Below are 26,296 nucleotides of genomic sequence, written 5' to 3' on the forward strand. Positions count from 1 at the left end.
CTAAATGCTTAAATCAATGGGAGGCAGAATATATCTGCTTTCCTTGTCTGGGCCTTAGTCGCCTTGGAATTGTCTTCTTGTAATGTGCTTTGTGGAAGGACACTGAGGGCCCTTCCTAAACTGGTAGTTTTCAGGTAGTTTAGAATAAAGAAGCTTTTTCATCAAGTGCCTAGTTGTACTGGGGAGTCTAGTGTCAGTGCTCAATTACATCAGTTGTTCAGGGAATTGCTTTGATAATTAAAGTTTGGTTTGTTTTGACTTTTCAAGCTCAACACTTTCAGATGTTCAGATTACAACATCTCTTCACGATGTAGTTTCCTGGAAATGCAGTCAGTAGCAGGATACGAACTGAAGCTCAGCGTAAAAGAGAGCAATCATGGGGCAATCACACAATATCTGTGAAAAAGTCTGAGCCTCTGGTAACCTCATGCCATGGGAAGGGCACGTGTTTCCATACCCCTTTGTGTGACACAGGCTGCAAGCACGAGGGCAGGGAGGTACTAAAGATTCATACTCCTCTTCTTTGGAAAACCCCAGCTCCCTACATAACCGGAACGTGGGATCAAAGAGTCACAGAGAAGCTATACCGGTGGAAATTCCAGCATGTGGAAATTCCTGCATGGCAGCATTGGAATGAGCCAAGAGCTAATTAGCTGTCTGTGATAATGGTGGGGGAAGGAGAGGGCTGAAAACTCTTACATGCCTCTGGCAAATAGAGGAAGCTGCCATCAGAATATTCTTTAGGAATACGATCCATATTAATTTGTCAACTGTGGGAAAAGAGAAGGGAAGTTGAAGATTAATTAACTGTCCATGGGTGATCAGATTCAGGTTTTAGCGGTTAAATATTCAAATGCTTATTGCTGTGATTAAGCTATTGGAAAGCCTACTCACATCATTGATACACGTATGTGAAGTTATATGTATACTCAAAAGATGTCAAACCCCACAATGTAGACCTCAGATGGGAGGTGTTAGTAGAATAAGATTTCGTTATGAGCAAATTGGTCCATATTAGCAAAGGACGTGTTTAAAAGCATGTATTTGGGGTTTTGGAACATGCAGCATTTCTCTGTCCTTATAAAACCCCAATTTTTCAAGTAGCTCAGGATTTTAAAGTTACAGGAAAATGAATTAAAAATAATTAAAATTTATATCAATCTAGTATGTGATTTGCAAAGTTGTTATGTTGCAGGTGAATTGAGGTGCATACAGAGAAAATGACAGTTAAGGATTGCCTTTGTTGTACTAAACCTGTGTGCAAGAGTTTAGGGACATACTGTGAATCAAAATATTCTGTATTATCCATTTTAGTGCTCTATTTCAAGAAGGAGATGCAAACGTAGGTTATGTACTACATTTTTTGGTGGGTTTTTTCCCACTAAATGTAGGACCTGGACAGAGTAAATTTTTTTTTTACTAGAAACGTGTGTTCTATTATTTGCTAATAAAGGAGAGAGAGGAATAATTCTGTCAGAAGATCTCCCCTGATGCTGTACTTACTGTAGCCTTGAAACACATTCTGCCTGTCCGCTCTTGAGAGAATGTTGTAAATGTAATTGAAATCAAAATAGCAAAATCACAAATGGCAATTATTTGTCTAGTTACTTATTTTGCTGCCTTCCCCTTCCCCCTTTCTATTAAAATCCTGCACAGGAGGCCTTCAAATCTAATAGAGCGTGATAGAGTATTGACCTGACTGACTTGAGGTGTAGATGAGAAATAGCTTTTTTTAGTGTTTGAAAGCTAGATTTTTCTTACATTTCAGAGCATAGAACTTCAACAAGGTGACATCCTGCTGAGCGTATCTTTATTTAAATGAAGTATGTCCTGAGCCAATGTGGTGATATAAATTTGAGATACCTCACATACAGTTTATGTGAGTGTAGACAAATGTATGCACTTTACAAATATATCTTGGGTTAAACAATCATTTAGTTATCAGAATCTCTAATGAAATGCTACCAAGACTTATCCTGGTGTTTTCAGTGACATTTAGAAAAAAAACAACAATTTTTTTCATTTGTATCTGTATGTCCAGTTACATTCTTCAGTGTGAGACTGCCTAAACGTCTTATCAGGTGTGACAGAGGCTCTCTGAAACTTTTCGATTTTCTTTTGTCTGCCTTTTCCTCTCAAACTGCAATCATAATGATTTAAGGAGTGAGATTTCATTTTAGATGGCTTGTTTTTGTCACAGGCGGTGGTGTGGAGTTCATGAATGTAGTCAGAGCAACTGTAAGGTGAACACTATGCCTTTAATCTGTGATATCTATGGTGGAGTTTGGCTTGTGTAGTTAATATCAAAGGCTTTAAAATCTTTCTCCTATGTGAAACAAAAGCTTTCTGGATTATTGAATGCGTCAGAGCAACGTTTGGAAATAAGAATGTAGATCTGGTTTTATCTCTTCTTTATTTGATATTCTTGTACTGAGAAAAGATAAACAACTTCGGTAACTGTGGTGTATTTTACAGAAAAAAAAAAACCAGAAATACAGAAAAAAATACAGAATACATTTTACAAACTGTTAAAATAGTGTTGGTAAATAGTACAGCCTAGAAGGACTTAATAATTCTTTATTGTTCATAGAAACAATGTGGCACTTTGTAGATTGTCTTCTAATACACAAAGTCCTTGTTCTGGGACAAAGGTATGGCAATTTCTTTATCATGTTTAGAATAACACAGGACATTGATACCTTGGAAAAATTCAGAGGGAGGAGGCTGCCATTGTCTCCACACCCTGTCCAAACCTCATTGGGTATCAATAACTTCTCTTAATTCCAATGCTTAATTGCCTCCCTGGGGCACGGGTCAGGGACGTGTTGGACAAAGTTCCTGCTCTAGTCAACCCTTCTGACTATTACCCCCTTGCAGTTTTTCAGGTAGGCAGTGATGATGTATATAATACATCCAGGAAATTAAAAACAATCATAAAGGACTTTAAAACACTGGGAAAACTGGTTGAGGGATCAGGGGCACAGGTAATTTTTTCAGCAATACCCTTAGTTGCAGGAGGAAATCCTGAAAGAAATAAAAAGGCAACTGCGATAAACAAGTGGCTCAGAAACTGGTGCCATCACCGAAATTTTGGGTATTCTGAACTCAGGGAATTTTATATGGCACCAAGTTGGATAGCAACAGATGGAGTACACCTGTCTCAGAAGGGGAGAAAGATACTGGCAAGTGAGTTGGCGGGGCTTGTTGAAAGGGCTTTAAACTAGGATCGAAGGGGGAGGGGGTTAAGCGTAGGTTGAGCAGAAAAATACTCAAAGAGAGCCTTCAACCTGCCATCTCAGCTAATAAGTCGGCCCCTTTAGGCACCCAGCTGAAGTGCCTTTACACAAATGCACGCAGCATGGGGAACAAACAAGAGGAGTTAGAGATGTGCGCACGCCTCCAGGGCTACGACATTATTGGCATCACCGAGACGTGGTGGGATGGCTCTTACGACTGGAGTGTTCGAATGGAGGGTTACAAGCTCTTCAGGAAGGACAGGCTGGGCAGAAGGGGAGGGGGTGTTGCCCTCTATGTCAAGGACCAGCTGGAATGTATGGAGCTTCACCTGGGGATGGGTGAAGACAAGACAGAGAGCTTATGGGTCAGGATTAAAGGGAGCACGGGGGCAGGTGATGTTACAGTAGGAGTCTGCTACAGGCCACCAGATCAAAGTGACAGCGAGGATGTGGCCCTCTACAAACAGATAGGGGCAGCATCGCGCTCACACGCTCTGGTCCTCATGGGGGACTTCAACGACCCCGACATCTGTTGGAAGGACAACACAGCAGAGCACAGGAAATCCAGGAAGTTCTTAGAATGTGTCGACGACAACTTTCTTCTGCAAATAATAGAGGAACCAACGAGGAAAGGAGCAGTGCTGGACCTTGTCCTCACCAACAAGGAGGGGCTGGTCGGGAATGTCAGATTCAAGGGTAGCCTCGGCTGCAGTGACCATGAGATGATAGAATTCAAGATTCATAAGGCAGCAAGGAGGGTGCGCAGCAAGCTGGCTACCCTGGACTTCAAAAGAGCAGACTTTGATCTCCTGAGAGATCTGATTGGTAAGGTAGCATGGGAAAAAGAACTGGAAGGGAGAGGGGCCCAAAAAAGCTGGGTGGTATTTAAGGATTGCCTCCTCCAAGCTCAGGAGAGGTGCATCCCAAAAAAGAAGAAATCGGGCAAAATAGCCAGTAGGCCGGCGTGGATGAACAAGGAACTGCTGGACAAACTCAGGACCAAAAAGGAGGCCTAGAGAGGGTGGAAGCAGGGAAAGGTAGACTGGGAAGAATACAGAGAAGCTGTCCGAGTCACCAGAAACCTGATCAGGCAAGCGAAAGCCCAGGCAGAACTAAATCTAGCCAGGGATGTGAAAAATAACAAGAAGAACTTCTATAGATATATCAGGGATAAAAATAAGACGAGGGAAGCTGTGGGTCCCCTCCGGAAGGAAACGGGAGACCTGGTCACCCAGGATATGGATAAGGCTGAGCTACTGAATGACTTCTTTGCCTCAGTCTTCACTGGCAAGGGCCCTAACCACACTGCCCAAGTCACGGAGGGCAAGAACAGGGGCTCTGGGAATGAAGAACCACCCACAGTACAAGAAGACGAGGTTCGAGACCTCTTAAAGAACCTGAAGGTGCATAAGTCCATGGGACCTGATGAAATCCATCCACGGGTCCTGAGAGAACTGGCGGACGAAGTTGCTAAGCCCCTCTCCATCATATTTGAGAAATCGTGGCAGTCTGGTGAAGTTCCCACTGACTGGAAAAAAGGGAACATAACTCCAATATTCAAAAAAGGAAACAAAGAAGACCCGGGAAACTACAGGCCGGTCAGTCTCACCTCTGTGCCTGGCAAGATCATGGAGCAGATCCTCCTGAAATCCTTGCTAAGGCACATGGAGAATAAAGAAGTGATTGGAAACAGCCAACATGGCTTCACCAAGGGCAAATCGTGCCTGACAAATTTGGTGGCCTTTTACAATACTGCCACAGACTTGGTAGACAAGGGCAGAGCGACTGACGTCATTTACCTGGACTTATGCAAAGCATTTGACACTGTCCCGCACGACATCCTGGTCTCAAAATTGGAAACTCATGGATTCGATGGATGGACCACTCGGTGGATAGGGAACTGGCTGGATGGACGCATCCAAAGGGTTACAATCAATGGCTCAATGTCCAGGTGGCGGCCAGTAACGAGTGGTGTTCCGCAGGGGTCGGTACTGGGACCAGTACTGTTTAACATCTTTGTCGGTGACATGGACAGTGGGATAGAGTGCACCCTCAGCAAGTTTGCTGATGACACCAAGCTCGGTGGCGCAGTTGACACGCTGGAGGGAAGGGATGCCATCCAGAGGGACCTAGACAGGCTGGAGAGGTGGGCTCATGCAAATTGCATGAAGTTCAACCAAGCCAAGTGCAGGGTCCTGCACCTGGGACGTGGCAACCCCAGGCACAAATACAAGTTGGGTGGAGAATGGCTGGAGAGCAGCCCCGAGGAGAAGGACTTGGGAGTGCTTATGGATGAGAAGCTCAACATGAGCAGGCAGTGTGCACTGGCAGCCCAGAGAGCCAACCGTGTCCTGGGCTGCATCAGGAGAAGTGTGGCCAGCAGGTCTCGCGAGGTGATTCTGCCCCTCTACTCTGCGCTCGTGAGACCCCTCCTGGAGTACTGTGTCCAGCTTTGGAGTCCTCAACACAGAAAGGACATGGACCTGTTGGAACGGGTCCAGCGGAGGGCCACGAGGATGATCAGAGGGATGGAGCACCTCTCCTATGAAGACAGACTGAGAGAGCTGGGGTTGTTCAGCCTGGAGAAGAGAAGGCTCCGGGGAGACCTTATAACAGCCTATCAATACCTGAAGGGAGCCTACAGAAGAGCTGAAGAGGGACTCTTTGTCAGGAAGAGTGGTGACAGGACAAGGGGCAATGGTTTTAAATTGGAAGAGATGAGATTTAGATTAGATATAAGGAAGAAATTCTTTACAGTGAGGGTGGTGAGGCACTGGAACAGGTTGCCCAGGGAAGTTGTGGATGCCCCATCCCTGGAAGTGTTCAAGGCCAGGCTGGATGGGGCTTTGAGCAACCTGCTCTAGTGAGAGGTGTCCCTGCCCATGGCAGGGGGGTTGGAACTAGATGATCTTTAAGGTCCTTTCCAACTCTAACCATTCTATGATTCTAATTGGAAATCAATACATTGCCTCCTTTTAAACTATAAGGAGAAGGTTCATTTGGTTTTAAAGAAAGGGACAAAATAAAAACCTTTGTGGTATGAAGTCAAAACACTGTTGAATTTGCAGATATATTCTAAAACTATCACCAATAATTTAAAGTCTAATTTATATTTTTAATTTAAAATAAATTATATTCTTTAAGAGAATGCCAAAATAAACACAATGGATAGACTGCAGATTCCCATACTAAAGCAAAACAACACTTAATATTTTTTCTTATATGCTGTTTTATTGACCTAGTAAGCAAAATAGGGAAAGGGAAGATTCAAGTTTTTCTGCAAAGTAGATTAAACAGCAATATGAGGTTAATTAATTATTCCTGCTAATATTCAAATGTTGTATACTCGTTTAAAATTGCAATTAGTTCTCTTGGGGGCTTGCTCACAACTGTGGGATTTACCTAAAAATAATAATTTTCTTGTTAGCATACAGTAAATTCTGAGAAGATTTAGTTTTGGTTTAGTAAGCATGAACAAAGATGAGAACAGTTTCAAACAATGCCTTTCATCATATAAACTGTTTGCAACTTTTCCTTTAACTCACTGTTCTCAGGGCTAAGCATCCTTATAAATTACGCTTGAGTGTAGGTTGTAGTTAATTAGTGAGCTTTGCATGGCAATGTTATTCCTTGTTAGCTCAAAGTATTCTCAGAGGGCTGTATGTTTTTGTGGTTTTATCATACGTTTGGTTTTAGTGAAGCTGACGTGTTTTTTTTTTTTTTCCCCTTCTGAATTAGTCTCTTTACTGCAGTTTCTAGCAGTCCCACTTCACTAACTTGTGGTTTTGGAAGTGTAATAAATTAATTCAGCACTTTGTCTCCATACTGGAGTTGTTACATTGACTGCCCATTCATTCATGTCTAGTTTGACTGTCTTCCTACTTTCTGGAAGTTGGGAGCCCAACTCACTTTGGATGCCTGAGAAGAGAACCTGAATTTCTAAAAAAATTGTCCCCTCTAAAGAAGAAAACTCAAATGTATCTAAACCAAAGTCCTGGAATACTATAATCTCTGTGGGTGGAAGTTGGGCCAGTTGTAGTCTTTTCAAATTGCCAGATTTTACATGCTTTTTTAACCAATGGCACAACAGCAACATTTGAAGAATAGGAGAAATAAGTGTTCTTATGTCCTAGCGTGACTCTTGCTGGTAATTATATCTAGGGTTCATCATCTGTGGCTAATAGGTACTGAGACACTTAAAAATCATGAAGCTTCCTTCCACTGCTTATAATGTGTCAGTCAGTGGGTAAATATTTACAAAACATGAAATGTGCAGGTATCTTAGCATAGTTAGAATTGATGTATAGTTAAAGAATAGAAACCAAGCAATGAGGTAGTAAATAAAATGGATGGTTTCTCTTCATATAGCTCTTACTTTCAGTAAGCAGTCTTTTTGTTCATAATGGTGCAGAAAAGAGGCGAAGTAACTGCAAGCCCTTCTCAAAACTGTGACTGTTGTGGAAATGTGAGCACTATGGGGCCACGGTAATTTCAATGTTTAATTGTATGTTTCTTCCCAGGGCAACTATTTTCCTAGAAATCATGGAGTTGGAATGATTCTTGAAAAGTTTGTCAATAACATTGTGATGCACACGTTACAAAATGAGTCAGAAGTGTATTGTATACCTCCAGGACAATTTAAGATCCAAAATGAAAGGAATTAAAATAAAGGTGGTGAAGAATTTCTGAAAGAGATATATAGTTCCTTAGCAATTTGCATAGTTAAGAAACAGAGGAGGATTTTGAGCCTCAGTAGTAATTGGCTATTCAGTAAAGGTAGACTTGCTCACTTCACTCATCTGCAAATTACTCAGCCCTCATTAAATTAGAGCTGAAGCAGCAGTAGTGCCTGAAAAACATGTCATGACTATAAATGATCACATTCACTGTAGATCTCAAAGCAACTTAGTCTGACTTAAATTTTCTGAGTAAACTGGATGTAATATGAAGACTCAGCTCTCTAGTTAAGGTTACACAATTTTCTTTTCTAACATAGTTCCATAATTACTACTTAAAAGAAAGTTAAAATTGGGAGGTCTAGAATAAAGAAAACAGCACATTTTAAAAGTTTTTAGTGATCAGTATTTAATAAATTCCTGTAATGGCTAAAATCCTGCCTTATGTTCAATTAAATAGGACTGTAGATGTGAGTACAGAATGATGGTCTATTGGTATGCTTCATATAATTGCAATTTTGCTCTTCTGTCAGATGAAAATATAATCCTGTCCAGCAATTTGTCTGACAATTTAAAAATTCCTAAATCTTTTCTAACTTAACATAAAGGTTGATTTTTCACTTAAAAGGCAACTTTTTATCAGTGGTATAAAAGATTGTTCTATAAAAACAGATAAACCGTGACTAGCTGCATTTCAAGCACAAGTATATGGCTTCCAGGATGGGCTGCGAGTTCTAAAAACTGGCCTAGAAATAAAAAGATGAGGGGAGAAACATATCCTAGGGAATGGTTCTAAATTGTAAATGGTGTAGTGGAATAAAGCTATAGAATAGTTCTCAAGATATATTTGATTGCATTCTTCAGTGGAACATTAGTAAGGCCCATTACAAGCTTTCCCAAGATGGATCTGGCCACCTGCTGTGTATTGTGTTGCTTTGTTTCACTGTAAAATTTTACTTTGATAATTTCTGGGTATTTTCCTCTCTCCATTTTTTTTTTTTTTTTAAACTGATAACTTCCCTGGAACGCTATTGCTAAATAATGCTAAATTCAGATATATTTGGGGCTGATTTCATGTCAGCAAGTATTTTTCTGAAGTGAGAGTTGATTTGTACTGTATTTTTCACCCACCTGCTTTGATAACAATATTTTTCAAGAGGCCTGGAAAGTAGAGTCTTAAACCAGTGAGTTCTGGGTCCAGGGAACAGGCAGTCTGGTTTCCTTCCTGTCTGTTCCTCTTCAGAAGCATCTTTGGCAAGATATTCAAAGCAAAGGAATCAGTTTTCTACTTTCATTTCGCATTAAATGAAACAACCATGGAGTTCAAGTGAAGGTTGTTTAACTCTCATTATTTCTTAAGAAGAGACTGGGTTGGCATTCTCGATCGGTGCCTTTGAAGTCCCTCAGTTGCTTCAAGTACTTTGAGGCTCCCAGCTATTATGACTGAACTTTTCATCAGTTTGAGCGATAAGGACTAGATTTATGCTTTTTTTTGGTGAAGAATAGTTTGATAGTCACAGCATACTGGTGGCTGCAGGTGTTGCGGGTGGAACTTCCTGAATTCTTTATTCACTGTTTTTTTCCTTATGGCTTTTGTGCAGTGGAGCAGCAATCATTTTTGCTGATAGGCCTTGTGATACCAACACACACTCTCTGTTGTTGTCAGCAGTCTTCAGCTGTAGTCCACCACATCATGGAATTAATGCTACATAATTGAATATTTGCTTTAAGCATGTCCTTGGAGCATTTTGGTGGCCTACTTCTCAGCTATTTACCATATTTTAATCAGACATTAAAAAAAAATGTTTCGGATAATCTGTTTTTGGCATCCTAACAACATGCCCGGAGTAGCATAAGTGAGCCTGTAAGGCAGTAGCTTCAATGGAGCGCATTTGATAGCATGTTAATCAGCGTTCAGGTCTGTATTTTTGATATGTTACGCTAGCGAAGAGCCAAAGATGGTACATATGGATTTTGAGATAGCTGACACAATGACTATAAATTGTCCAGATACTACAGCTATTAAGAATGATGATGGCTATGATATATGTTGCTTTTGCTTGAAGTCTTTCATTTCAGGGGTGTTGCTTTTATCTCCTAAGGCTGCTCTGGCTTTCATGATCCTCCCTGGGACTTTGTCATCATTAAAGGGGTTCTGAGACACTCTTCTACTCAACGAGAAGAATTTCTCTCCAAATGTCACTGCTTCACTGTCAGTTTTCATTATTGGCCTGACACGCTTTTCACCATAGCTGGAATAGGATCTCTGTTTTCTATATACTGATGCTGAGGCCAAATTATTTGGCAGAGCAATCGAAATAGTCAGTAATATGTTGAAGGTTCTTTTGGCTAGAATTCCTCAGCCCCAAAGCAGGCATTTAGGATTGTTTTAGGTCTGTGTTTGTCAGCAATTTATCCTGCCTAAGCCCCTGACGTTTTTTATATGTGCCTTGTGTGCTCGCTTAGCATTCTACAGAGAGATGTCTAGAGACATGTATAAATAGCTAAGGTTTTCTGATGCGTGTGGGCCACGTACATATAGAATCATAGAATCATTTAGGTTGGAAAAATGATTCCTAAATGATTTAGGCTCATAAAAATGAGCACAATATGTGTGATGTAATTTTACTCATACAGCCTAAATATTTTTTGAGAATTAATCCTTTTTTTTTTTTTTTGTAGACTAGGTTTTTTGTAGCTTATATATTAGTAATAAAGTTGTGTTCAATGTGTATTGGCATTGGGGTTGTGGATGTGCCACTTCTATTTCTATCTCTGAATTGTCTAAAGATGTTGATCAGCATCAGCAATACAGATTTTAGAGGAAGGAACATTTCTCCTGTTTTGTTTCCTGAACTTTGGTTCTGTTTTTTAATTTTAATTTTTAATTACTGTTAACTTATATGTATTTTATTATCCACAGTCACCTCTCAATTAGTAATCAGTGTAGTAGCCACTGGGAAAAACCCTCACAAATTCAGTGTGACCATTTGGCTTGTTTTTTGACTCTGTATCAAATAGCGATAGTCAGGATTGACGTGAACAGAACAAACATGGGATTTTAGTAAAACAGAAGCATATGACGGGTGGGGTTTTTAGTTGCTTTTTGGTGGGGTGGGGCTCAGCAAAGTAGAACAATTAAGATAAAAACTGTCTGGGCAATGACTGGTGAGATGATAAAGTGAGAGAGGAACATGATGAATTCTCTCAAAATGTGAAGTTCTTGCTGTTGAGCTGTTCTTTGAAATGTTTTCTAAAAAAAAAAGGCATTTAACTAATTATGTCACATTTGTTTCATTTCAATTCATAGAAAATTTCACCTTGGGTAGGTTTACGCAAGATCAACATCTCCTACTGGGGTTGGGATGACATGTCTCCTTTTACAAATACAACTCTGCAGTGGCTTCCTGGAGAGCCAAATGACTCTGGCTTCTGTGCGTATCTAGAAAGAGCGGAGGTGGCAGGTCTGAAAGCGAATCCATGCACTGCAATGGCAGATGGTCTCGTGTGTGAAAAACCCGTTGGTAAGCAATCTCTTCTACTCAGTTACTGTTACTGTCATGATTAGCAACCTGCTTTTGGGTTTCATTTAGCTAAGAGGGATTTCTGGACAACTTGGATTAAATAATTTCAAAAAATTACTCTATTATTTTTTGAAAAATATGGAGCTTTAATTGAGAAAACAAATAATATTTTTATTTCAGCAAACATTTATTTGTGAATTAGGTTACATGGCTTAGTGTGCATTACACCAGAAGTCTTACAAAATTGCCTCTAAATCAGAAGGAGTCAGTGACAGCGGTGATTATAGCATGGAAGTGTCTCTGGAGGTGTTCAACAAAGCTGTTGTTTTCTTTCTGAATCTCGCTGAACATCACTGAACATATTTGTGGTCTAAAAGACTGATAAAACCAAAATTCTTGTTTCCATCTTTTAGGTTTGTTTGTTTGTAAAGATTACTGTGCCAAATGGTCACTTGACAGTTCAAATTAGCGTTTTCATGCTCCGATTGTCCTATGTTTCTCTTCACAGCTGTGAGGTGGAGCACATGAAGTTCTTTACGTTTCCCCTTCGGATTTATTTTGTGCGTTGTCTCTGCAGAACTGGCAAATAGCTGCATCGTTGGTGTGTTGGGAACACTGCCTGTCAATCTGATGGTTTTACTGTGAAATTGTCAGACTTGTTAACTTGTGTAACTAAAGTGTGATCTTACCAATCCCTTTTCTTCTGAGCGATTCCAAATAGTAATGTAATTGCAATACATATATTGTACGCTTATTGCTACTGTCATTTATATTTCCTAAAAATGTCATCTTTCACAGTGTTCTTAATTTTGAGTTAATAGTTAATTTACCAGATGTTTCTCAGAATATTAAAAAGTACACTCACAATGAAAGAGATCTCAAAATGTAAAGGATATGCTAGGTGGAACATGAATGACTTTATTGAGATGCAGTATTTTACAATTAGATCAGCATTACATGCATCTGTTACTGGTGTACAAACCAGTTACTGGTGTACTGTACTGGTCTGTACAAAGACTGTAGATGTCAAAGTACTTCAGGCTTACGAGAATACTTTTATAGTTCAGCTGATTTTTTGTTAGTTTTTTCTTTGTATTTTTTATTAATTGCAAATCACAGCTTGAATACATACATAGTAGGTCAAATCGAGGATCAGTTGTGGTTAAGTGATTTGTGTACTATATTAGCAGATGAAGAATGGCTTGAGAACTAGGCTTGTATTGAATATGAGTCAATAATACACAAAACCATGGAAATATATAGGAGAGCTTAATCCTAATGTTTCACAAGTCGCTTCTATATGGAAAATATAGTGCTATCTATACTTTTGTGTTCCTACCTAAGAATTACTAAGCTCTCATTCTTGTACACTTCACAGTTTTATTTGAAATCAAAGAAAAAAAATCAGGAGTTAGAGTATGAAAGTTCTTTTTGTGTTACAACTTTTTGAGATTACACACACCACTAACCTGGTCAAAATGTGGTCTCTATTAGAGAAAAACAAATAAAAACCAAAAACCAAGCAACAACAAAAAAAACCCCAACCACCCAAATCTGTTTTGCATTGAACAATGTTTCTTTTGTTACTTTCCCTTTGGATTCTAGTGACTTTCATATGTCACATCAGGCAAAATTTTAGGGGATAAGTCATAAGTAGAATATTTGTTGCTTATACACTGTTAAACTAATGAGAACAATAGACCCAGAACTCCACTGTACTTGCTATAGAAGTTTGAGACTTATTTTCTGTCATGTATGTGCAAGTAACAAAGCTGACATTTCCAGGCAATGAATATTAAATTGACTGTTTCACTGCATAGATAAAATTGCTGTGAAAATTTTTAAATGGACTCTTTTAGAGCTCAAATATGACTCATGCTCAGTATTACTTAATAATTTTTATAAAATATTATTGTATTTATATACTACACTGTAAGTTTGGCTGAAATTATTTATAGATAATTAAGGAAGCAACCACTTTCACTTTACAAGGATTTTTCTACAGGAACATACAATTAAAGAAAAAGGAGATTGCGCTCTTGTTCAAAATTATAAGTGTTTATGTCTCTTTTCCAGTTAGTCCCAACCAGAATGCCAGACCCTGCAAAAAGCCATGCTCCCTGCGAACAACATGTTCTAACTGCACGAGTAACGGTATGGAATGTATGTGGTGCAGCAGCACAAAGCGATGCGTTGACTCAAACGCCTATATAATCTCCTTCCCATATGGACAGTGTCTAGAATGGCAAACTGCCACGTGTTCCCGTGAGTATTTCATCCTATTAAATATACTGTTGTATATTTTTCCACTCATAAGAGCATCTATATGAATGGGATTCAGCACATTCGCTAAAGATAAAAATAATTTCTGAGGAATCACCTTATATAGCCACTAATGAGGACAGTCAGTACTGTGTATGTATTTTCTAGATACAGATAAAATATCGATAATTCTTTTATGATGAAATATATTTAGTCTGTTAAAGCAGATAGTAAAAAGTGTTTATTATGTTCAGATAAAGTACCATGGTTATTTGTGCGACCAGTATTAGTGTGTCAAATAATGGCCATAAGTTGAAATAAAATACTGTGAAAATTAGAGAAATAATATGCAGACCTTAGACTTACACCACATCTAGTTATTAAAAAAAGATGAGCTGAATTGAGAGTTTGTAAGATTCTGATTTCTTTTGCCAGTGGATTCCTAGTACATTTTCGTAGCGTGAAAAATTAAAAGCAAGGCAGGTGAGTTCTTAGTCAAGCAGAAAAGGTACTCCTCAGATGTCCCCTTGGGAAGCACATTTCATCAGAAATTGATACAATGCCTCTCTAGGAGAATAAGAAACCTACTAAATGTACCTTTCAGTTCACTGTTCAGCTAAAGGTACTTCTTCCCAAGTCTGTAGTGACTGGACCTCGTTAAGTTCAGCAGTTCCAGTGTATATTGGTACCATAATTCATGTAGATGCTGGAGCAAGCCACCTGATGCCTTAGATTATTGTCTCAGTTGTGGGGTTTTTTTTAGAAAAATTCCTCAGTTGCCATCCTACAGAAGACTGGTTCCTAGTAATTTTACTGTCCTTCAAGTTTTGATTACAATACTGCTTGTAAGGACTCCAGTCCAATGGGACCCAAACTGAATATATAGCACTTCTGAAGTGTGCTGTTGAACTCTCGTTATTGGTCTTCTCTCTCAGAGAGAACTGTTTTTTCTAGTTACTTGTGACTTTCTTTCCATAAGGATCTTTTGATATCAGCATCTCTGGAACATTTTATTTCTGGATATGTTGTGGCAGGATTGATGATGATGTTCAAAAAAAAGCAACTTGTGTTAGGGTCATAATTAGATCATGATTCCATTCAGTAGATTATGGATGCAAAGGCAGTTACTTGATTTCACCTAAGCCTCGGGAAAACGCTGAGTAAAATAAGGTCCTGCCTATTTATCTGTAGTAGGGAACGATTGATATATATTCTAACCTTTGAGAGAAATGGCTATATGTTCCAGACCACTACATATATGTGGGTTAAAGGAAAATAAGGCATATGAAAATTTTTATTTCAGGTAAAACTTGTCAAGGACAGCAGAATCTGCAGGGCCTGTATTCCGAACTTAATAAGAGATTCCTCCTTCATCCTTAGTAATCCTAAAATATAATGAATCAGTACAATGTTGACCTGTTCTGGTAAATTTTTATGCTTAGTAAATTTCTGATATTAATCCAGATTCTAGTGTTCAAGTTCAATGTGGACTAGAAGTGGGGTTTACGTGTTCCTTGGGTCCTTCTGTCCTCTAAACCCGGCGATCAGGCTGCGTTTGGTTTAAGAACAAAAAAATAATAGGAACACTCTATCTCTTGTCCCATATATTTGGAATAAGAATACTGTAATTATGGAAAGGTTTATCTCTCATAACAGTTCACTAAGCTTTTTTTCGCTCCTATTAGGAATCAATTTTGCAACTTATAAAATATTGATAGTGAGTTGTGGCACATAAGTAGATTGAAAATTTGGAGATAAAATAGAACGCCACATGAATGATGCTTAACTTTTTAAAATAGCACATGTTATTTCAGTCTCAACTTTTAATTCTGTTTTTGTGGTTATGTAGTATTTGCACATCATGCAGATTCAATTTGTTTGGGGAACCAAAAAATTGTTTTTAACTTAATTTGTCATTTTTGTCAGGTCTGTAAAAGTTTATATTAAATAAGGCAAACGGGATTTGCTATATACCAGTTCATCATTATTTAAAGGCAATTCTGTGTGAAAATGTATTTTCTATTCAACAAATTAAAGGAAAGCAAGATTCTGTGTCCGTAAGCAGGTTTTTTTTTTCAGTTTAAAGCTTAGATATTTTGCATTTAAACAAGAAAATGAATGTCCAAATGAAACATGGTTCAGACATTGTTTCAGTCTAAATGACTTTTTATTAGGTAGATACATCATTATTGCTGCTGAGGTAATGAAGTATTAAGTGGATTCCCTTATCAAGGGGTAGCGTTTCTACTTCCTTGAATGGAATGTAACTATACCTTAAATAAAAAACAATAATCATCTTTTTTAATTTTCCTTTTTTATTCTGAATTGACATATCTGGCAGTTTTGAATGTTTTGCTCTGAATGAAAAAGACCCTCAGAACTTCACACAAGCATGTGTAATTTATAAAAAAACCCTACAAACCCAAAACCAACAACCCCCACCCCTGAGAATTTCTCATTTATTTTCATAACTGGGAATTAAAATGAAGAATGCTGTTTTATTGGTGACATTTTGTCATTTTAATACCTGCTTGCCAAAAAGTTGCATTCCACTCTTCCCCACATCTTCCATCCATTATGAGTTTTGATTGAATAGCTGACAGTTGAACAATCTTGGACCACCTCTAGAATTTAAAAGAAAAAAAATTCTGTGTGAATATTCCCTTCTTCCATAAACAATAAGTTCTCAGTTTGCTCTCTTCAGTTTTGCAGCTGAATGCCACTACTGAGAATATCTGAGAATTTTCACTTTTGCTTCTGTTTTATCTTCCATGAAGATAGTGCAGCTGATACTTCAGAGCTGTTTTCTCCTAGTTTTATAAATAGCAACACGAGAATTGTTTGGATCATCTACGGTGCATCTCTGAAAGGGCAAACCAGACAGAAAATGGTGGTCTTTATTTTTCTACTGATCTTCTGATGTATTCAAAAAACATTTGTATCATTCGACTTTAGATCCGATGAGGTGTGGTTTTAAACTGTTTTGTGTCACATGATTGACATTGATTTCTGAGAACAGTTGAGCTCTTTTTTTTTTTTTTTTCCTTCCCTCCTCCTTTTTTTCTATATTTGGGAAACTTGTAACATTTCTTCCTGTTTGGATTCTTCCACGTCTAATGATACAAAGGTCACACTCCAGCTTTCTGCACTGTTCAAGTCCTTTTGAGATCTCATTCAGATTCTTAGCTGCCTCTTTTCTTGATATCTGCATGTATCTTTATACTACTGTAGTATTATTTTCTCTGACAACTTTCATTACTTTTAAAGAATTTTAATAGTTGCTGAGGTCAGAGTAGGTAGCTTTTTTCTGCTCTCAGTTTATTTAATTAGAAATGAAATTACTCTCCTTAGTATAGTCTTTTTAACATGGATTCAAGAATTGCCTTTATGGAGTAGAGTGGTCCAGGGAGCTGTGAACATGAGTATTAGGTGTCATGTCCTGGCTGCAGCTGAGCCAAATTGAGAGGTTGCAGTCATGTAGAAGCCATTTGAGCGTCCTCCAAAAAAACCTTTTAAATACTTTATTTTTAAAAAGAAACTTTGACTATTTCTGACTTCCTGGTAGGATCTTCCAGAAGTTCATGTATGCTTTTAAATTTTTATTTTAAGTATCTACAAAGTTAATGTGAGAAGAGATGGAGACCCTTAGTGATCGACATTCAAATTATTCTGAGGTTAATTTGATTCAGTGTTACAGCATTAATTTTAAAAAAATTAAGATGTAGCAGAAAAAGCTCAAATAAACTTGTGAACTCTAGTGGTGTTCTTGAAGATACTAAATTGTTAATTTGTTATTAATAAGAAATGGCAGTAACTTCAGAATATTGGTTCTTTTTTGGTTCTAAACAGATTTCTTAAAATATGAGGAAAACCATTTCTATGAGAAATTAAATTGTTCAAATAAAATTTTAGCATGCAAATTAAAAAAAGAAACCTGATTTACTCTAACAGACAAGACTCTTAAAATGTAGTTCAATTAAATGAAATTGAATTATGATTTATAGCTTAAGAATTCTATTTTTGGAAAGATGTGTTGTGCTTGTTTCAAAAATTCTGAGTGGTGTTTCTAGATGAATACTTAGATGCGATCCTGGGATACTTTGTACCCAAATAAAGTTTTGGGTTGAATTTGAATTATTACAATTCTTGGGTTGTTATTATTATTATCACTCTTATTTGGATTATTGGCCTTGTCTTGAATTCTAGAGGTTTTTTTGGAAGGACTGTTTATGTCAGTAAAATTAGTAATATACACATCCCGTAGTATATGTTAATAATAAGTACAGAATATATATTTTATCATGGAAGTTAATGAAGATGTGTAATATATTGTTCTGCTTCATTATCTTTGTTTATTTGAAATCTCTGTTGTTGCATTGTGGTGTAAGAAACACCTGCTGTGTATTCTGTCATCTCTGAAGAAGTACAACATCTAAAGAAAATGGTGATATTCTTATTAATGTTACTGAAATTTTTTGATTTGCACAAGGAAGTAGAAATGCAAAATTGTTTCTTCATCAGCTGTTGTGAAATCCTAGCATCTCATTTACAAAAAAAACCCCACCTAAAACCCCAAACCCAAAATAAAAATAACCCTTGCATTGATATTGTATTCCATGTAATAAAGCTCAAAACTGCTCTGGACTGAGGACTTGCGGACAGTGTTTGGAACAGCCCGGGTGTGGATGGTGTAACGATCCCAGTAACACTGGAAAAGGACAATGTTTGGAAGGGTCATCGAGAGGCCCGATGAAGCCTGTTGGCGTGTACTCTAATGAAATGGTGCTTGATGCTAGTCTTTGTCCAAAAGAGAAAAATTACGAGTGGTCTTTTATCCAGTGTCCAGGTAAGGTGTGCTTCCATTCTTTCTTATATATGAAATAAGGGGTGTTTCTCTGTTTAAGCGTGCCAAATTAACATAATTATTTTGAGTAATACAAATAACATTTGCACAAGAGATTTATTCTTTTCTAAAACATTTCTTAAATATATAGTTTGTTAGTATGTCTACTGAACACAAATGTGCTCACTGTCATGCCGGTTCTTATGGGAAATTTAATGCAAATAGTTTAACTGAAATCACTATTTTTATGTAAATAAGTTTCCACCCATCCTGTCCTTCTACTTTTTCAAATCTGACTATATGGATTTACTTCAGCTTTTGCTTTCTTCTGGCTTCTGTATCCATCAAAGAAGAGCACAGCTGAGGACAAATTATCTATAGTCAGGTGCCAATGGCCAGGAACGGGAACTTCCTGCGTCCCCAGTGTTCATGCCAAAGTCTGTCTGGCAGTGAGAATTGGGGAGGGGGCTGCCAAACATCCGAGCTCTGCCTCCAGTCTACCTTTTAGACATTTTGAGTAAATGGAATGTACGCTTTTGTAATGTTAAAGAGAATCTCTGAAGTCTAAATTTAAGCCATACCAATCTGATTATAGTATTTTAAATTCATTGGAAAAGAAAGCAAGACATGAGGTGCTTTAGGACAGTGGAGGCTGAGCTGGTACAGCCTCCTGCACGGAAATACTCAAACCCTGAAAGCAACGCGTGACGGCAGCGGTGCAGTAGTGCAGGCAAAAGAAAAGCACGCTGGGGAGTTTGACAGACCTCCAGTGCTAATTTACAATAAATAATACAGTTTAAAAGACAGCTTGAATTTTTTTTTTTTTTTTTTTAGAATAAATGATGTAATTGTGCTAAAGTTATTTTTATTAAGTGTTCCTAGTGCTGATATATTTGGAAGCTGGAGCTTCTCTAGGATCAAAACTTCCATGGGAACATGCACCTGTTTGCTCTCCTGCGTACTTTTTTCATCAGCGTATTCTTGACGTGTGTGTATATTATTATTTAATATGCAACATCTCTGCAGAAAGTTTTTTTTTTTAAAAAAAATAACTTTTTTTTAAAAATACATAGGGAGAGAGTAATTTTTTTTTCAGTTTTTTAAGAACTGAAATGTAAAACTAAGTGAATGCTGTCAACTGTTCTGAGTTAAAACCAAAAAACCTCAAACCATCTAATACTGTTTCCTGAACAAAGAAGCCTCTAGTAAATTTCTGGAAACAACAGAAGGACAGTAGATCACCTAGAAACTTCACTACTTAATCTGTATGTTAAAGTACAGGTATGCTGATAATATGTGCAGTTAGACTTTCACTGCAGTCCATAGTACATACATCCACCACTAGTGAAATTGTAATGGAGATATATATTGCTTGTCTGAAATGTTGGAGTTAGAAGATTTCATCACAGTAGTTGTTTAAAATTTATTCTTCATGGATAAAATTCTATATTCGTTGTGTGTTTTGACCACAAATTCACTGCAGCTCTACTTCACTTTAAAAACCCAATAGTTTTATCAGTTTGAGGCAAATTCTACATGTCATAGAAACAAAATTTCAATTAAAGTGAAATTTCATTTTGATCGGTTTAAGCTGTAGGTTTTGTTGTTGAGCTTTTGTTTCATTTTCTGAAAATATCTGTAATGGATTATACTGACACAGTTTATTATTCTTAGCACAGCAATCATTTGAGGTACTTGAAATAAGATAGAATTGATACTAAATGTGTATAAACTTACTGAACAATTTGCTGTTTCGATGAAAATAAAAATAAATTGGTTATCAGATGTAGTTTGAAGATTATTTTGCCATGTTGATAAATAGTTGGCTAACCCATTCATGTTCATTCAGGTATGCACTTAGTTTTGCTTGTACTTCCTATCCGTGCTCTTTATTTTGCCTCTGGGCAATTGTGTTGGTGATAAATAATTTAAATTCATTCTCATTTTCTGCCTGTTCAAATCTTTAGAACTAGTACTCAGCAAGTAGCATAAAAAATGTTTCTTTTTCTGACTGGTCATTTTGAAATCAGTAGTCCTAAAAGCAACTTTCATGGTATTTCTTTTTATATGAATACATTAGTTTTATCAGATTTTTATTTTAACTTAACTATTATTATAAATAAAATGGCAAATACCGTATATATAAAAAAAAAAAAAGGCAGAAAGAGAAATAGTATTGGGCAGTGTTGGATAGAAAGTAAGACCAAGTTTGTCTTTGAAGCCTAAATCTTAGAGCCTAAATATCTCCTCTGAAAAGCAGTGTGAAAAAAACCCAACATATAATTATCAACATTTGTCAGCAACACCAGCCATTTCAACACAGAGGTCAAAAGCAAATTACATGTATAATTGCTGATCTCCAGGGCAGCCCCACTGAAGATTCAGCTCAATCACATTTGTATGCGTGAGAAAAACTACTCTCTTGCTTTGACTGATGTACAGTGAAATCACTTAAGGAAAAAAATGACTTTTTAAATTTAACTCCTAGTTCTTATTTAAAGATCATTACAATGTCTCATTACTCTAATTATTACTTTAATTATTTAGTACTGATATCTCCAGTTTGCACTTGTCTGTATCACAGAAAATTGTTGCAATGTGCAGTTCTTCTGGCTTTTCAGTTTTCTCACTGAGATAGATGTTTTTAGGAAAACCTGCAAAAATGTAATATCACTTTTAAGTGGTGTGCCATTTAAATTGTAGACCTTAGTGGTTCTTATTGTATATATATTTTAAATTTGATTTAAAATATCTCCATTATCTTTGTCTTAACAAAATGTAAGACTATCCTATACGATGAGATTATATTATCACTTGCAACAAACTAAAATTCACAGTTAATTACTCGATTTTTTTAGGTTGCTTTCACCCTTTAAATAACACAAAAAATAAGAAATGCAAAATGAAGCATTAGAAAGAATAGAAAATTTACACATCAATGACACACTAGTTATAGAATATAGAATGGAACATTTTCCTTACATCATGATGCAGTCTTAATTAGGCTATCTCACTTTAATAGAACATCTATTTAATTTTCTGTTTTTACTTTCGGTTTATTGGGCCGCATTGTGTAAGACATACAAACAAAACCCCAAATGGAGCTGCAATTCATGGTATTTTTGTGTACCTTTATCTGAGAAAGGCGACAACACTGCAGAATGGCAAACTGCCTGGAGGAAGACACCACAAAGTTGTCTAAAAATCAAGTGTTCTTAGCAAGAAGAAAACTTGTAATTTCTAAGGAGATTTATCCAAGATAGTGAGAAAACTTCTGGTATACGAGTATGGAAATGTCTGATATTGTTTACAAGATTCTGTAGGCATAGCTACAGAAAAAGGAAGATATTCTGAACTTGGGAGCTTCAGTGGTTTATGAGCCAAGCCTGGCAATGACTGTGAATGTATTAAGTTACTAAATTCTAAAACAGCTCTAAAAACTTTTAAATCATGCAGTGAGAATCTCTTTTCTTTTTTTTTTTTTTTCCTTGCCAAGACACCAGTCACCATGACAGTTAGATTAAGAATCCAAATAATAATAAAAAAAAATTAAACAGAATGATGCTACCAAGATAGCTGTCCTCTGCTGAGCCTTACCCTTCACCAGTAAGGGATCGACAGGTTTGACATAGTCTGACATTTGACAAGCTGCTGTAATTGTCACATTGTTAATCTGCTCAGCACTGTGAGCTCCAAGGTCCCACTTTATAGGAAGGTCATCCTTCAAAACCTCCTGGTTGTCCAGCTGAGTCCTGGCAGCAGGATCAATGATTCTGGTGGAATTGATTTTGCTGCACCTAGTGATCAGTACTTCCCGAGTTTCTTCAAAACATGGAGCACTGGAGAGGAATTGTGGTAAAAGATCAGTGGTTTGTAATGCTGCTGTTTGACAAAAAGCGATTTTATGCTTTTAGGGTCAATTTATGTCAATAAGAGTCCAGTTTTTCTACTTCCACCAAAGTCAACCATGGTGAGGAGGGACTGGGGATATTTGATGTGGTCCTGATGTCCTTAAAACCCCTTAATGTGCCAAAGCTAATGGGAGGATCAGAACCGTTAAGAATAAGGCAGTCTTTTGTTAATTCTTTCGTAGGTTCTCTCTCCCCAGTAGATGAGTTTGAGTGTGAGTTCATGTTCTCCATCACAGTAGCCTTTCAAATGCTTCACAGTGGATTGCATGTAGGTACAGGGGTTTCATTTTGTCTCAGTTGGTGACTTATTGCCTCTTCTTAAGTGACTGGGCAGCATTTTAAAGCTACGAGGACTGGATTCAGTCACTCAAAATGACAAAAAAAAAAAAAAAAAACAAACAAGGAAGACTTTCTCACAAACCTTAAACTCAGATGTCACTACACAGTCAACTTCTGTGGTCTTTTGTGTGAATTCATGTCTTGTTACAATGCTGTTTTAAAGAGGTTCTGTGTCAAAGTACAAATATATAAGCTGGTGGTTAGTCAGGATCAAACTCCTCAGAAATAGATTCGACTTCAATTTTGTAATCACATAAGAATGATTTTGTTCCCAAGAGCAGTTTGGTAATGGCTTTTTAAATGTTATGTTCTAGCTTGCCAGTGCAACGGTCACAGCACCTGCGTCAACAGTAATGTCTGTGACCAATGTAAAAACTTAACAACAGGAAAACAGTGTGAAACGTGCATGCCAGGATATTATGGGGATCCCACGAATGGAGGACAGTGTACAGGTAAGTTGTTCTGCTGGGAGGAAAAAAAAATTAAAATGTAATTTTATGTAAGGTGAATTTAACTTTTTTAATGTAAGGTGAAATTAATTTTTCTTTAAAGGTTAAGTGTTTATTCGATAATATTGATGAGTTGATCAGCTAAATTAATGATTCAGAATCAGATTAATATTTTTAAGAGAAACTTTGCATTCAGAATCATCATTTTGTAGTTGTTGTTTGGTCTGGATGCTTTAAGAACAAGATGGTAATTTAAGGCTGCTCTCCCAGTTTGGGAAAGGAAGTGAAAGAAGCTGTCTTGTGAGAACAACACCTTAAATCCTGATATTTCAGAGACGCATCATTTCATTCTATGTAAACAATCCTCTTAAAAGCAGTGAGAAGGTACTTATAAATGAAGTTCGGTATCTACCATGATGTCTGATAAATGTGTAATGCTAGTGGAAAAATTTTGCATTTAACAGACCGACATGTCTTATTCATGTATAGTTCAAACAGAAAAGCCTGGTACATCGAGGATTGTAAGATACCCTAACCTATTCAATCTGTTGTGTTTTTTAATTGCTGCATTGGAGGATTCTCCTTGAAGTGAAGGAGAGAATGAAGTCCAATAATCCAGATGGTTTTTGTATATTGCTGTAGGGCTGCTTTTTTACTTGTGTGGGTGATTTTAAAGTTGACCGTTAACTCCTTCCCTTATAATTAAATGGGAGAAGGGGGTATATATTTAATACGAAAAATCATTAAGGTGGTTGAGATTGAAGCTAAGAGGGTGATACAAAGTTTTATCCCATGATTTCTTCTTCTCTGTTGTGTTTCTTTAACTGAACTTTTGCTTCTCAATGAATATTTATTTATTTAAAGGGTTCACTTGTTCCTCGGCACTTTAACATGCAGCAGTCAATGCATAAAGCTGCACATCTGGTAAACTCAAGCACAATATGTAGAAAGTGTGTTCAAGGGGATGGAAAGATTAATGTCTGCCCCTATTGACAATTGCACGTTTTACTGGTGCTTTATGACACTTTAAATAATTCTTAATAGTTCACTTATTTCCTGAAGTTGACAAAATGTTCTTTTGCTGTCTATAGCACCTTTATGGCAAAATGATGTATTAATATAGCTTTTATTCTTCAGGGACACGTTACCTATCAACCAAATAAGCATTCCATCACCTTTAGTGAATTACATGTAGTGCAATAATGGCTAAAATCAATTTATAAGACCAGTAAAATTATAAATTTTACAACTTGTTTTTTCAACTCTGGTCTGTAGAAGTGCATATTTTTATTGATAGACATGATTTTAACAGGAGCTATTTAGACTAAAGAAATGCTTTAAAAGAATGCTTTTTCCTGCAAAGGAGTCCAGGAATGCTGGACGTTTTTCAAGGAGGAAGTCTTAAAAGAGCAGGAGCAGGCCGTCCCTGTGCGCAGTAAAGCGAGCCGTCCGGGGAAAAGACCAGCCTGGCTGAACAAAGAGATAAGGTCAGAGCTCAGGGAAAAAAGGAGAGTTTATGGCCTTTGGAAAAAGGGGCAGGCCACTCATGAAGATTATAAAGGTGTAGTAAAGTTATGCAGGGAAAAGATTAGAAAGGCCAAAGCCCAGCTAGAACTTAACCTGGCCCTGGATGTTAAAAACAATAAAAAGAATTTCTATAAATATATTAATAGCAAGAGGAGGACTCGGGAGAGCCTCCATTCTCTATTGGGTATGGGAGGTAACATAGTGACAAAGGATGAGGAGAAGGCTGAGGTACTGAATGCCTTCTTTGCCTCAGTCTTTAGTAGTGGCGTAGGGTGTCCCCCGAGTACCCAGACCCCTGAGCTAGCAGTTAGGGGCGGGGAGCAGGATGAAGTGGTGAGGGACTGGCTCCAACACCTAGACACAAACAAGTCTATGGGCCCAGATGGGATCCACCCGAGGGTGCTGAGGGAGCTGGCGGAAGTGCTTGCGAAGCCACTTTCCATCATTTACCAGCAGTCCTGGCAAACTGGGGAGGTCCCAGCTGACTGGCGTCTAGCAAATGTGACACCCATCCACAAGAAGGGTCAGAAGGATGATCCTGGGAACTACAGGCCTGTAAGTCTGACCTTGGTGCCTGGGAAGGTCATGGAACAGATCATCCTGAGTGCCATTATGCAGTGCATGAAGGACGCTCGGGTGATAATGCCCAGCCAGCACGGGTTCATGAGGGGCAGATCCTGCTTGAAAAACCTGGTCTCCTTCTATGACAAAGTGACCCACTTGGTGGATGAAGGAAGGGCGGTGGATGTTGTTTACCTGGACTTTAGCAACGCCTTCGATACAGTCTCCCACAGTATCCTGCTGGAGAAACTGCGGCTGGAGGGCTGGGCCCAGAGAGTGGTGGTGAGTGGAGTTAAATCCAGTTGGCGGCCGGTCACGAGTGGTGTCCCACAGGGCTTGGTACTGGGGCCAGTTCTCTTTAACATCTTTATCTATCATCTGGACGAGGGGATCAAGTGCACCCTCAGTAAATTTGCAGATGACACCAAGTTGGGTGGGAGTGTCGACCTGCTGGAGGGTAGAAAGGCCTTGCAGAGGGATCTGGACAGGCTGGATCGATGGGCTGAGACCAACAGGATGAGTTTCAATAAGGCCAAGTGCTGGGTCCTGCACTTGGGTCACACCAACCCCCTGCAGCGCTACAGGCTTGGGGAAGAGTGGCTGGAAAGCTGCCCAGCAGAAAAGGACCTAGGGGTGTTGGTCGACAGCCGGCTGAACATGAGCCAGCAGTGTGCCCAGGTGGCCAAGAAGGCCAACGGCATCCTGAAGCACCATCCCTGGAGATATTCAAAAGATGAGGTGACATGGTGCTTGGGAATATGGTTTAGGTTGGTGTTTTGTTGGGTTTTTTGTGGTTTTTTTTTTTGTTGTTGTTTTGTTTTTGTTTTTTAATTTTTTTTTTTGTTTTAAGGTTGGACTAGATAATCTTAAAGGTCCAACCTAGGCGATTCTGTGATTCTGTGAAAAATGAATATAATCATTATTTTGAGGCCTTATCTTTATTGGTATATTATATTTTGTAGTATAAA

The 26,296-nt window shown here is 38.0% G+C and overlaps 1 protein-coding gene across 1 annotated transcript in view; it reads left to right on the plus strand.

The window, feature by feature from the left end:
* The window catches only part of ATRNL1 (attractin like 1), a 509,295-nt gene that overhangs the window by 110,721 nt on the left and 372,278 nt on the right, over nt 1-26,296 (plus strand). Inside the window, exons 16-19 of the mRNA XM_074158859.1 lie at nt 11,223-11,436; nt 13,513-13,701; nt 18,326-18,544; nt 23,106-23,243. Of these exons, the coding sequence (XP_074014960.1) occupies nt 11,223-11,436; nt 13,513-13,701; nt 18,326-18,544; nt 23,106-23,243 (760 nt within the window). The remainder of the gene's footprint in view (nt 1-11,222; nt 11,437-13,512; nt 13,702-18,325; nt 18,545-23,105; nt 23,244-26,296) is intronic.

The sequence above is a fragment of the Numenius arquata genome, chromosome 15 (assembly GCF_964106895.1).
Source record: "Numenius arquata chromosome 15, bNumArq3.hap1.1, whole genome shotgun sequence".
NCBI classification, from domain to species: Eukaryota; Metazoa; Chordata; class Aves; order Charadriiformes; family Scolopacidae; genus Numenius; species Numenius arquata.